A 13,477-nucleotide genomic window follows, 5' to 3' on the forward strand; every position below is an offset into this window, starting at 1 on the left:
TAGCTTAGAGCTCATCATATCTGAAGGACCTCCTCAACGATCTGCGTATGCATATCACTCCTAAGCTTATTTATCCCTATATATTCATATATTTTATATTCTTTCATAGGTTATACTTTAAGTTTGTTTTAAATTTATCATTTTTTGGTTGATTATATTGAAAATGTTGCTGGGTGTTTTTTTCACATAGAATGCGTTTATAATTTTTTGATGTTGCATTATGGTTGTTATAGACTACCTCTTTCCGTGTTCTCTTTTCAGTTCACCGCCATACTTATTGCCACTACCGACGAGTTCAATTATCTCCGGTATACTGCTGGCAAACATTGCCTAAAATATTCCATCGTACACGAGATTAACAAAAATCAATTGTTCAGTTTTTGTTCAGCAAAAAATATACATATATATGTACTAGGTTATATAGATGTTGTTGTGGATGTGTCTTAGGCTTAGTCTTATTGTTAGCATTATATTTCGAGTACTTGCAGTTATACGAATACACACAAAAAAAACAAAGCGGATCCCTGAATAGTGGGTAGGTACGAAGTCAGGTCGGCGGGACATTCACACCCAAAGGATAGCTACTTGGTAGGTTGGAATTAGACCTAGAAGCGTTTCGATTTCGATTGGCTTTGTTTTGCTTTGGTTTTCGAACTGATTTTGGATTAACATATGGAATATGCGGCAGCCAGCATTAAAGCATGCAAAAAACATGAACCTTTGGAAATAACATTGCATTGGTATATTGATGTATATATGTATGTATGTATAAATATTGTGGTAGTAGTATTTTGGTATTCCGGGCTAACCGACAGGACCCTAGACAGACCCTAATTCTTGACTGTGTCATTGTGTGTGTGTCTGATGTTTCGGTATTCGGTGTCTACGAGTTTTTCCATTACAAAAACCAAAGGCAAATCGAAAGCTTCAACTGAAAAGGTGATAATTAAACTGCATGCATAAATTATCGAATATGGGGGGAGAGTACGAGTACGAGTACGAGTATCGAATGGGCTGCGTGAGAATGAACGGGCACCAGTTGCCACACCGGCCAAGGGCGCTCCTGTATCTTTCGGATGTTTCGGATACCATTTCTGGGTGTGGCTCTGTGTGGCTGTGTACGAGTAGTATTTGAGGTGTGACTGGTGGTCGTGGTCGTAAGGCAGAGTAAACGCGGTAAGCTTGGGTGGTGAGGTAAGCTAACAAAACTGGAGAAGGATGAACTGAATGTAAATATGGAACTGAGTCGCAAAGGTCTCAAATAAACTTTCATAATTCAAAACTTGGTGCAGCGTACGAGTATTAAGTCGTTCTATGTATTTACATAAACGTGGCATGTACTCAAGTACATGTACAATGTACATACATACATAAGGTTTTTGAATGCAATTAACAAATGTACGAGTATTGAGTATATATTAAGGCTATTTTTATGTAAGAGAGAAGGGAGCTCAACGGAGGGGTACGGTATGCAAAAATAATTACGGCTAAGAGAGTTTCGAATTCAGTATGGAGTATTGAGTATCGAGAGTGCTACACTCTGCCTACAAGTACTGCATACTTGATACTGGATTGCTGGATTGCTGGATTACTGGACTGTACTGTTTTGGCTACTCAACTCAACTATGGTTCTTGAGCAAAACTGTACTAGTAGTACGTACTAGTAGTAGATTAGGCGGCAACCAAAACATAAATCATTCACACACTTAAGCACTTCCAAACCCGCTGTGGCTTGGCCTAAACTTAAAATCAATGGGCATCGAGGCAGAGGCAGACAGATTTTCAGAGGGAGAGAGAAAAACGTTTTCTATACATATGCATATCTGTACGTGTATAGGAGATATTCATCTAGGTATGTATATTCAACTAAAAGAAAGCTTAGATTTCATTTTGGTATATCTTGTGTGTGTTAAAGATATATATTTTTTTTCTTAAACTATTTTTAGTGCAGGGGAAACTTACCAAGCCGACGAGCAGAAAGAACACGAGAAATGTTCTTCCCAGGACAGTCTCACAGTAAACGTCACCATATCCTACCGTTGACATGGTCACAATTAGGAAATAGACACAGGTCCAATACGATAAACGATGAGCATTATTAAAATCCAGCGGATCGCCAGAGTTCTCCAGCTAAATTTTAAGTAAATGCAAATACCATTATCCACCGCATCAGCGATTTTCTCTACTACATTGGACACTCTCTTTATTTACGCATAGATATAGGATCAGTATAGGATCAGGCGTGCCCTCGTTCCAGACTCTGTAACCGGATGCAATGTGGCCTTTTAATATGTTAATAATCATGACTGGCTCTTGGCACACGTTGCAATCCTGTCACAGAGGCATAGACAAGGAAACAGCTGGTCCCGAGTGTGCGTGAGTGTGTGTGTAATTATAGGTGATATTTTATGTGTTTCTACATACCAGATGTATAATGCCCGCTGCTGTTAACCACACGGATATAAAAATTGATACTAGTTGAGCCAAGCGTATGGAGCTCGATGTTTTTAGTACGTTTAAATATTGTAAAATATCTGGAACAGTCATGAGACGTAGCGCTCGAAGAAATCGAAGACCTGTTCATGGTAATACATAATTTTTATACGCATATGCATATATAAATGTTGATGGATGGCGTAGAGTAAGGCACATTGCATGCATACAAATCGATCAGGACCCGGGTGTTGGCTTGTGTTTGTGTATATGTGTGTGTATCAGTTTTCAAGATGTGTTTTGTGTACGGGAAAAGGGTGAGGATATACACAGGACATAGATTCAAATTCATATTCATATTTGTATGTTAACCCAATCAGCTCAGATTTGTATGCATATAACATTTTTGGAATTTCATTGAATTAAGGTAATTTAATAGGGATTTGTTTCGCTTACCGATCCATGTTCGATCTAAATATATTGATACGAAGGACGGGGGTATTGTAAAATAATCTACAAAACTGTACATTTCTAACATAAACCAAAGCTTATCGGACGCCGCTATGAACTGCAAAAAGATTGTCAGATTGAAAAGAACACAAGAATTTGTAAGAATTTTTGTAGCATAAATCATAACCACAAATAATCATCGCTCCAGCCAATCGATTTAAAATAATCGGTAAAATCAACTCTGTGTGGCTCGGCGCTGTAAGTGTGTGTCAGTGTTTGTCTGTCTATTGTTTGAGGCCATGTGCAACTTACTCGTATAAAAAAGTAAACCATAAAAAATATATTGAATGCGAGATCGATCTGTTGAGTAATGTTGTTACTCCACTTTTGGCATCTTTCGACTTCTTCGCTAGATGCATCAACAAAGTATATAATGAGGGATGCAATGCTGAGTATAAATACGAGTACGACCTGGAAAAGAGGGAATGATATGGTAAAATCATTATAGAGAGCATTAAAATATGACATTGATATGCTCTCACAAAGATAAACTTCATTTCGTAATGGGCTGATGCTCTTCTGGCAAATGGCCGGATAATAATTTTCACAAGCCCCCATCCTCATTCCTCGAAATCAGCTATAGCCAATTCAGTTCCATAAATCACGGCCTTGTCAGATGACAACCACAGTCGAACGCTTCATTGAACTTGTGCCCTGCTGCCCCGTCCCAAAAGAAATCTCTCAGAGGAAGAAGCAGGAAATGGAAATCGAGGGAAAGCGGAAATTGCCCCTAAAGAGAGAAGAAGAGAGAGAGCCAGAAGATACCGCAGTAATGTGCATTTTTAATTGCACACTTTGGCACCGGCTTCGGGCCATGGAGCCAAAGCCGGACCACGACCACGGATCATTTGATTCATGGGGACAAGGCAGCGTCCGGGCAGCGGCAATTAGTCGAGGCACCCCGCTGATAAATCTGCGGTAGTCATGAAAGTTTTACAAGGTAATTTCGGATGCGCATGGCTATATGTATGTAGAATGTAGAGGAGACAGCAACACACCAGTTAAATGTCAGGGCTGCTTGCCAAGAAACCTTTTTATAGAGGCCAACTGAGGTGGTTCAACTTCAGCCGGATGCACTTTAGGCCTTCCCGTTCCTAAGCAAACTATTTATATGCTATATGTAATTCCTATATAGTACATATTGCCAATGTAATTCTAATTGTTGGTGCTATCGTTTCGTAATTACTGGGATAATCGAAAGCGAGCGGCATGTAGAAGGGAATGTTGGAAGGAAACCAAACTAAATTTGGCAAGGGTCCGACCCGGCACGCAAGCCATTTATTTAGGGCCATAAATTGAAATGTCTTGGCTCGGAGTCTGATTACTCATTATTCAACCACTTCTGCCTGTTGTTCGTATGCAAATTACACTCCCAAGCAAATGCTAACTTATTCACTCCTCAGAAACTTGTTAGTTGCGCAATAAAGTTTTTGGCAAAAGAAGCACACTCACCCAAGAGAAACTTTGCTAATATCAAAAACCAGACAAGAATTTTCAAGTAGAGCGTAAAAGCTTGTAACTTAGCTTAAGGATTGCGTGTACGTCATGTGGTGCCCAGGCAACTGACATTTTCATTAGTCCCTGTTAATCGCTGTGGAACTGAAACCTAATGAAATTGAACTTCTCCAGATAGTTGACGTCATGAAGTAGGACTAGAGCAGGCACAGATGGCAGATGACCCAAGACAAAAGGCGAACAAGATGACGACAACATTGTCTGACGTCTTTGGACCCAATCCTCGGCACCCTCTGAGGCTCATAAAGTACGTCTACTGGGCGTGAAAACTGGGTCAATCACACAGAGACCAGATGGAGACAAAGAGGTCGAACAGGCAAAAAGAAAAGCACTTAAGGCCTGCTGCCACCAAATTGCATCAACGTGAACTCCAAATGTGGGTCACGCAGCGAGAAAACACGTGTATGGCTCTCAAAATTCTCGATTTGATTTATTGTACGTTCTTCGAGCAGTTTTCGATGTGATTCGGAGCATTTGTTCTTTCAAATATAGCCATTACTTTAAGAGCCATCCACGGAAGCAGTTTAATGGCCTCCACTGCCGGCGGGAATCACTTCAAAACTTAATTTCTCTACAGGCGGTGTTTGCTTTAAATCTATGGCGTGACCAAATGCAATCCCTGCTGCCATAATGCCAGAGGCTTAACGCTCTTGCTACCGACTTCCGCATTGGAGTAGCGACAAGAATTGGAAAGCCAATTAGTGTATGCAGCAGGGCTTCCGTGTCTGATTAGGGAGAGAACTTTAGCAGATAGTTCCATGAAATCAAAGTACAACGTAACAATTGTTGGCATTTGCAGATATTTTTAGTGAAAGTGTAGAAAGTAAAAGAAAGAAAAGGAGCAGTAGCAGCAGTAGGCACGAATTGTGTAATATCCAAATGGCAAGCCATTTATTTTACCAGCTACAATAACAACAGCTAATACAGCAACACCAACCAACAACTGCGATTACCATAAGGACGAGGCACCACAGAAAAGGGCGCCACACAAATGGGGGGTAAAGGCAAAAGGCTTTTCCGAAAACAGCTGAAGCTCCAAAACCGAACGAAACCGAAACGAAACGAAATGAAACGTTTGACGGTGTCTGCCAAACAGCAGAGCCAATTGGTTGCCACACAGAAACCCACCGAATAGGCCTGGTAATAAACATTCACAATCTCCCAGCGCACCCCACAATAACCTATTCGAAACCCACTCCACCTTTCCGCTACCTCAGGCAGTATGTAGAGAGAATGTTCCATCGATTTTCTGGTTGAAGGGAGGGAGTGAGCCTTTCAGGCATTTCCTGCCTTAGCAGCCGCTATCCTCACATTTTCCATATTATATACTGTTATTTGTTGTGGCTCCTATGGCACTACCTTAACCCTCACCCTCCCCACAATCCTCGCACATCTGCATATATACTCGTACATCATTCTTTGGGCCCACTTCCCGCTATTAGCTGAAAGTTTCCCAGCAGAACTATAGATATTCGTAGTATGTGCAAGACACAGAACCAGAAACTCATCGCTGCGGGTGGCGTTAGCATGGTAATACTCGTACTTGTAGTTGTAGTCCCCTCCTCGCCAGCTGTGCAATTGTGGTGGCTGTCCTCTGTCAAGAGGCAGCATTGAACTGTCTCGCAATGATAGCACGTGGACTCCAGCGATGGTCCAAGGATGGATGTTCAACATTTGACCCCATGCAATCGGCCAGACAAAGAAATTCTCTGGGCTACATCTGGTGTCCCTAAAATGCGTTTGTCATTGAAAATGGAACTAAAAATGGGTGGATTTTATGTTGACAAGCGATAGACATTCCCTACCCGATGGCTAGTAAGGGCAAGATTTACATGCTGTCACATCGAATGCAAATATTCACAAACAAACGCTTACAATTAGAGTGTCGGCTATTTCAAAACGAAATCTTATCAAATGCATTAGTTTCAATGCTCAATAAGACCCCACTAAATAGCTCTTCAGACTGCTAGACCAATTAGCTAATACCAGTTAATGGATGGGCGGTACACTAAGGGGTATGCGTAATATTTGAGCAAACAACTGATTTGAATCGCCGTTTCGTAAGGAAAAACAATTGAAGTTAACTTCTCGGAAGGCGGGCAGTGTAGGCGAGGCTCTCTTTCTCTCTCTCCCCAGAGTCAATTTGTGTTCATGTATTTATTGTACATGGAAATGGCACATTTACTTTGCTGCTTCCGCTGTCGACACGAATTGTGCCCCCAAATATTTATACACGCAAGTCGTCCACATCCGAAGTGGACGCATAATGGGGAGGGGGGTGACGCTATGCTGGGAGAACTTTTACGAAATGCAGTGTATGATGGCACTCGGTAAACTTACGCCAGCTGCAGCCATGGACAAGGACACGTCAACATCAATATTGTGTGGCTATGGCCAACAATAATGTCAGCAGATCTCTGAATAATTCAGTGGCTATAATGTACGAGTAGACCAGGCCAAAGTGCTTAGCAATGCGACCAGATGTGGTCGAGTGGTTCCCAAATGAAAATGAAATTCATAAATGATGAATCGCAACGGGCGGGGTGGGGTAAAGTTCGCTGTAAAAATGGGTGCTTGAGTATGTGTACTTACCAAAATTCGACCAGTTGTTGTTTGACCCGAGATAAGCTCTCCAGCCCAGTCTTTTGCTTCTGTCATAAAGGTGCCCTCGAACTCCTGTTTGTTGCGGGACGCCTTCTGCTCCTTCTGCTTGGGATCGTTGGGTCCCAGATCGGGCTCCTTGCGGCAGCAGATGAATGCGAATGCCCGCCATAACAGCACAATGAGCAGGCCAGCAAGGAATGTAAAGATGCTGGACAGCAGAAAGCACCAGTACTTGCGAACTTTGAGACAATCATCGGCATCGAATGGTGAATCTGTTGGATCATCGGCCAATGATTCGACAGTGCTTTGATCACACCCCGACATCCCCTGAAAAACACACACAACGGAACCAATTAGTCTCGATTGGCTGGCAATTAGTTGACTAAATTTAGCATAAATCAATAGAATAACTGGCGGCAATATTCTTTACGTCATATGCCTGACATTTCAAATCATTTGGGTATGTAGTATAGTATACTATATAAATGTGTAGTTCTCTACTTGGCGACGCTCAAAAGTGTAAACAAAAATGTGCCCGGCCAAGAAATTAATTTTTAAATAAAGGTCTTAAGTATATTTTCCCTCCCAAAAAAGAATCCGTGCATCGTTTCTTACATTTGTCAATGTGCTGCTGAAATTTGTGCCGATTAAATCCGTTGCCATTTTTGCTGCTTACATTGCGACCGAAACGGTTTCACACAGATATGATATTATATTTTACAATATTATTGCGATATATTCAGTTGGCTTTCAAGTGCATACAAGAGACATCAAGTTTGGGGAATGACGACACCAAAATCAAAAATCCGAAAGCCGAAATCCGAAAGCTACAACACAAAATGAAACGGAACGAAAACTTGGCACGACTTTTATAAATAGCATCAAACAAATCTGTTATTTTTAAAGTGATCTACTCCGACGCACGCACGGCACAGGCGGCGACACGAGAGACGACAAAAGTTCTCATAACACTGGGAACTTGGGCTCTTGGTAGTTGGGCACTGGGCAAAGGCAAAGGTCACCCATCCACTTGGGCACCACACTGATGTTTGTATTATTTTGTATCAGATCTAACTACATATGGACTGGTTGAAAGAAACTGTGTGGCCTGCATTCGCATTCACATTCGCATTAAACATTAATTTATGGCCAGAAAACTCTCAGACAGAGGCCAACGCACTCACTGATTCACTCTATATACTTTCGTATATGTGTAAATAAATTTCGTATATATTATGTATATGGATACTACATATATGTATCTGCAGTTGTCACACACGACGCGGCACGCACGCAAATTGCTTCGTATCGAATAGGAAAAAGGAAACACCGAGCGAACCGCACAACTGGCGTCCACCAACTGAACGACGAGGCGCGTTTTCCAATTGCCCCGCCGACGGGGCCAACGATTGCGGAGCTCTTTGCTATCTCCTGGCGGCACGGGCTCACAGGCCTGCACTCTCACATTCTCTCTCTCTCTCTCTTTCTTTAGTTCTCTGGGTGTGTGGGTCTACCGCTCTCTGGTCGTGTGCGTCTCGGTGGCTGACCGCGAAAAGTGTCAGCGCAGGCGACAAACTTGAATTTAATTAAAAGGCAACGCGAAGACAAAGAAAATTGTATTAGATATTCATTGGAATGAAGCGGATATACCCTAACTAGGATTTACTTTTGATGGCGATGATCGGCGGGCTTTAAAGGTTGATCAAATGATTCAGTTCCCCAACAGGAGAAGGAACCGTAAAGTTTTCTTAAGGCTAAACATGTTAGCAGATATACTATGAAAGGATTTTCAGGCATTAATTGTAAGTGGAGAAAGGCTTTTAATTCTTGAAATGGAAGGAAGAAGGGAAGTAGGAACACACCGAGATTCGTTCTTAAAGTCATAATTTATCCTTGAGGATATCTGAAATGTGCATATAGTGACCTTTTTTTTCAATTATTACTTGAAATGGCCAAACTCGATCTTAGGTCTACAGTTTTTCATTCGAGTTCTTTCAAAGTTTCTTGAAACGGAGTACCCCAAAGGGAATTCGGGAATTCCAGGTTCAAACTTGTTATAAAAGTTGGGGATACCCTTGGCAAGGGCATGTCCGCATATTATAGACCTGTTCCCATGGGAGCGTGTGCCTCTGTGTGAGTGTGTGTGGATGTGAAAGTTTTCTACAATGAATTATTGTTACAGCAAAAACAAGAACGAAAGGCAGGCCGAATAAGAGTATAAATAAATAAATTATGAGTTCTTTTCTATACATTTTTGTGTTCTTTTCTCTCTTCTTTTATTTTGTGTCTCTTGCCTCATATTTTCGTATTCTTTTTGCATTCCTTTCTGTGTGACCTGACGGGCCCCGGGCAGCGCTCGGCCTGGCCGAGGTCCTAATGAGTGGTGGGTGAGGAAAGAAGCAAGGAAAAGAAGAGGGTGCAAGCGTGGGCTAGGTTAACCTGAACGTTAACGTTAACGTTACTGCCACATTTAACTCGAGCTAGTCACGCCATGTCGCCAGTTAGCTGTCGTTTCATAATTTACGCGCTTTGTTTGCCATTTCCTGCGGGGGCGGCTGGCAGCCGTGGTAACAAGTTGGCCCAGTTGTTGTTTGCACATGCCACTATTTCCACTGGCCATAATTGCGCATCTTCATCATCCTCATCATCATCATCATCCCTTGGCCCTAATGCCCCACCTCCCTATCAAAGACCAGCGGCATGCATTTTATTTTTATACCCGGTACTCGAAGAGTAAATAGGGTATATTGTATTTGTGCACATAACGGTTGTATGTAACGCACAGAAGGAAACGTCTCCGACCCCATAAAGTATATATATTCTTGATCAGCATCAATAGCCGAGTCGATTGAGCCATGTCTGTCTGTCCGTCTGTCCGTCTGTCCGTCTGTCCGTCCGTCTTGTTGAGCGCCTGGATCTCAGAGACCATAAAAGCTAGAGCCACCAAATTTTGCATCCAGACTTCTGTATGCTCACACTGTTACAAGTGTATTTCAAAAATGAGCCACGCCCTCTTCCGCCCCCGCAAAAGGGCGAAAACCTCCCAAATCTACAATTTTAAAGATAAAAGAAAACTAAAAACGCCATTCCGTAGGGAATGACCATATCTATCTGATCACCAAATTGGGATCCGATTGAATCATTATTATGGCCACAATGAAGAAATTAAGTTGCAGTGGCTAAACCCACCCTGTCCAGCAGCTTTTGTTGCTTTTACACATTCTCTCATTCACACTCTGCTTCGCGCAGTGGCAGAGGCCTCTTCCCCTGACACGTCTCTGACTCATCCTCTGCCACGACTCTGCCGCTGCCTCTGCCCTGACTCTGCAGTGTGTGTCTATAGGGGAGGGTGGCGAGCTAAAGAAGCGTGTTGGCGTGAGCAGTGTTGTTGATGTAGATGACAGATGAAGAGAAAATGTAAAATTTGACAAATAACCGCTAAGTTGCAGATGTAGTACTGAGTACCGGGTATAAGAGTTGTGACGCGGCTTAAGACGCGTCTCACAACGTTCCTCCTCGTTAGTTTTCACTTCGTGCTTTTCTCTCATTTTAAACAATTTTATTTGCGATGCGATGCTTGGGCGGTTAGGTTCTACGCTTCATTGCATCTACGCAATTAAAAATAGCAAAGGAGCAAAATTGTTATTCAATTAAATGGTGTTTCACTCGTTTTAAGCAGCCATTCACCTTGAAATTGTTTGCATCGAAAATAAATAGAAAATTCAGACTGTTAAGGTGTGTGGCTCCCACCCAGGAGAATGTTGAATCAGTAATTCAATTGCATTTGCATGATATAGAAGCCATAAGTGAAGGTTATTCAAACTACAATCCTTTGGAAACTTTCATGGGCATTGGTTTGATGATGAGAAACTAATTGAATGCACACAATAAATTTGATTGAGTTTTAGGTATAGAAATTGTCACTTGAACACTTTTAAGACATTTTTGCTTGTCCTTAAACTATTTAATCAAAGTTTAAATTTGGCTTGCCTGTTTCTGTATGGGTTAATTTAAGGAACCTTCATTGAGTCAGTCCAAAATGCATACTGATGGTTTTGATTCAATTATTTATAGTTGTCTGGGGACTTGGACGTGGGAAATGGGTTGTTCTGGGCGGGAATGTTGGTCGTGGCGCCTTAACTGGTCTTAAGATACTGTGCTTAGTCAGCAGAAACCAGCGCAAGAAAGCAGCTGCGACTAATGAATAGGAGCAAAGATAGCGAACGATATGAATTATGCCGCCAGAGTGAACGTGAACCCCACAGGCCGATTTGGCTGTCACTCAGTGGAGGGCTAAATGTGGGGTAGACCGGGCACAGCAATCTAGCGGATGAAGTCACACGGCAGTGTGCTCGCTTGATAATAATTTACATTGCGAACTATCGATTTTGGGAGCGTGGGAGAGCCCCTGCTGAGCAGATATACTCGTAGTACCTATCTAGACGCATGTCCGTCAAAGTCCAGCGCTGGGCAAACCAAACGAACAGAAGGAATGAAAAGACAAAGACAGAGACAAAGATACAGCCACAGACTGGGACAGTACCACGGGTGACCAGACAGGGAGCTGACAACTGACGAACCTGACAAATACCCTTCGACTTTCTGAGAAATTTATGGCCAGCACTTGGTCCGCTGATTGTGGCCGTTGATTCGGACAGCGGCAGCCAGCACCGTTTGTTCGGTGGCCCTCAAGGCCAGAGGGCTTAAAGCGCTGCACTTGGCCGAATGCTTGTGTGTATGCGTGTGTGTATTTGTTCTTTGTGCTACATTCTCAAAGGTCACGAGAGCCATTAGGAATGTTGGTAGCACCAGTTGGGGGTATGGTGAGGGTCAAGTGATGGAAATCCCATTTATTAAATGAAGCGAAACGAATTCGATACGAACTGAATTTGTGGCAGAGCAAAAGGGGCGGCTCTTAATGTGCTATAGGAGAGGTCTAGGAATTTTTTGGGACTTGCTTATAAATGGCTGGCAATATACCACTCCCTATAAATTACACTTGCTAAGTTTCAATCTAATCAATGATTGAATCTATTCTATTGCAATGCAAATTACACATCATGACGTGGATTGTTTGACTGATTGATTGATTGGCCATAGCGCTGCTGACAATGTGATCTTTATGAATCGATTCGATAGTTCTGGCTAGCGATGGATGATATTTCATACACGTAAGACATCGAGGGCTTTACCTTTGGCGAGATGGGCGGATAGAATGGTGGCAGTTCGTGACAATTTGGACACCAGGCCATGTCTGATGGATTGCTCTGTATATCTCGTTTCCAATTAGACCCCTTGATGTTGTCGTTGTGGTTTTGCCTCTCCCTCTGCCACTGGCACTGGCTCTGATTCTGGTTCTGGTTGCGGTTGTCGTTCTTGTGGTTGTGATTGTGTTTGTGCCCTCCGTTCTCATATTCGCTTTCTTCAGGGTGGCGTGTGTGTGTGCCGCAAATGGGAAAGTGTACGGTTTTTTCTTGGCGGTTTTGAGGTGTTGTGGTTTCAGGTGTGTGTTTGTATGTGAGTTGTTCTAGTGGGCGAGGGAGTACTCACCTAGTACAGGCTAAACCACCGAGGCAGGGCTCCAGGGCTGCCAACATTCACACGCTCAAATCGCACATCAATGTGTAGACGATTTGTGGGCTGTCGTTTTTACTTCTTCTGCTGCTGCTTCTGGTCCTCACAAATGTTGAAACGTAGAAATCCTATGCTTGACTTCTCCTTGCGACTTTTCCTGGCTGGTTATTTCATATTTGCTTTAAACATTTGACTTCAATTTATTTTATTTTACTCTCTGATTGATTTTCTTCTGGTTTACAATTCCCTTATCACCATCATCAATATTATCAGATTCATTGTGCGCTTGTTTGCTTAGTTGTTAATTTTTGTAAATCTGATCGATAGTTTTCTTTTTTAATTTAAATTTCAATCAATTAAAAATTCTGTTTATTCACACTGCTCATTTTGTTGTTGCTTCTTTTTTCCTTTGAGAACACTGCTTGTTTGCCCATGAAATTTTCCTCGTTCAGTTGCTTGAAAATGTGTTAAGCTGCAAGAGATTTATGTTGAGTTGATTTTGAGGGGGCAAATATTAAATAATATTTAAATTGACATGGGCAATTAATTATGATTTTTAGTCACGCTGTCAGTGGTTTATTTATTCAATTATTTGTTTATAATTTGTTTATGTTCGTTTTAATTTCACTCATTAGTTTTGTCACACAGTTTTAGTTTCGTTTTCACTTCTGTTGCTGGGCATTTTAATTTACAAGTTTCGTAAAATTAGCACAAAAAAACAACAATCCATTTTCTTTTAGAAATGTGCATTCATTATGCCTACGGAATTGGCGTTGTTTCCGGAAAATCCGGAATATACGGCATTCAGAAGGAGGAAGTACAAGGCGGCCAAGTAAATAAA

General features: G+C 42.0%; 1 protein-coding gene across 41 annotated transcripts in view; it reads right to left on the bottom strand.

Moving 5' to 3' along the window:
- LOC117899152 (calcium-activated potassium channel slowpoke) overlaps positions 1–13,108 on the bottom strand; it is a 47,068-nt gene extending 33,960 nt beyond the window's left edge. For 13 of the 41 annotated variants that reach the window (XM_034808995.1, XM_034808984.1, XM_034808972.1 and 10 more), the window contains exons 1-6: positions 12,255–12,273; positions 7,051–7,389; positions 3,196–3,354; positions 2,890–3,001; positions 2,425–2,576; positions 1,963–2,130 (exon numbers count right to left, since the gene is read on the bottom strand). In XM_034808995.1, the coding sequence (XP_034664886.1) occupies positions 1,963–2,130; positions 2,425–2,576; positions 2,890–3,001; positions 3,196–3,354; positions 7,051–7,386 (927 nt within the window). In that variant the 5' untranslated portion in view covers positions 7,387–7,389; positions 12,255–12,273. Of the gene's footprint in view, positions 1–238; positions 331–1,962; positions 2,131–2,424; positions 2,577–2,889; positions 3,002–3,195; positions 3,355–7,050; positions 7,390–7,677; positions 8,421–12,254; positions 12,374–12,612 lie in introns of those variants that run through there. The other 28 variants (XM_034808992.1, XM_034808981.1, XM_034808991.1 and 25 more) reach the window with 11 other exon arrangements.
- Between the last annotated feature and the right edge of the window lie 369 nt (positions 13,109–13,477).

This window comes from Drosophila subobscura, chromosome O (assembly GCF_008121235.1).
Source record: "Drosophila subobscura isolate 14011-0131.10 chromosome O, UCBerk_Dsub_1.0, whole genome shotgun sequence".
Classification (NCBI taxonomy): domain Eukaryota; kingdom Metazoa; phylum Arthropoda; class Insecta; order Diptera; family Drosophilidae; genus Drosophila; species Drosophila subobscura.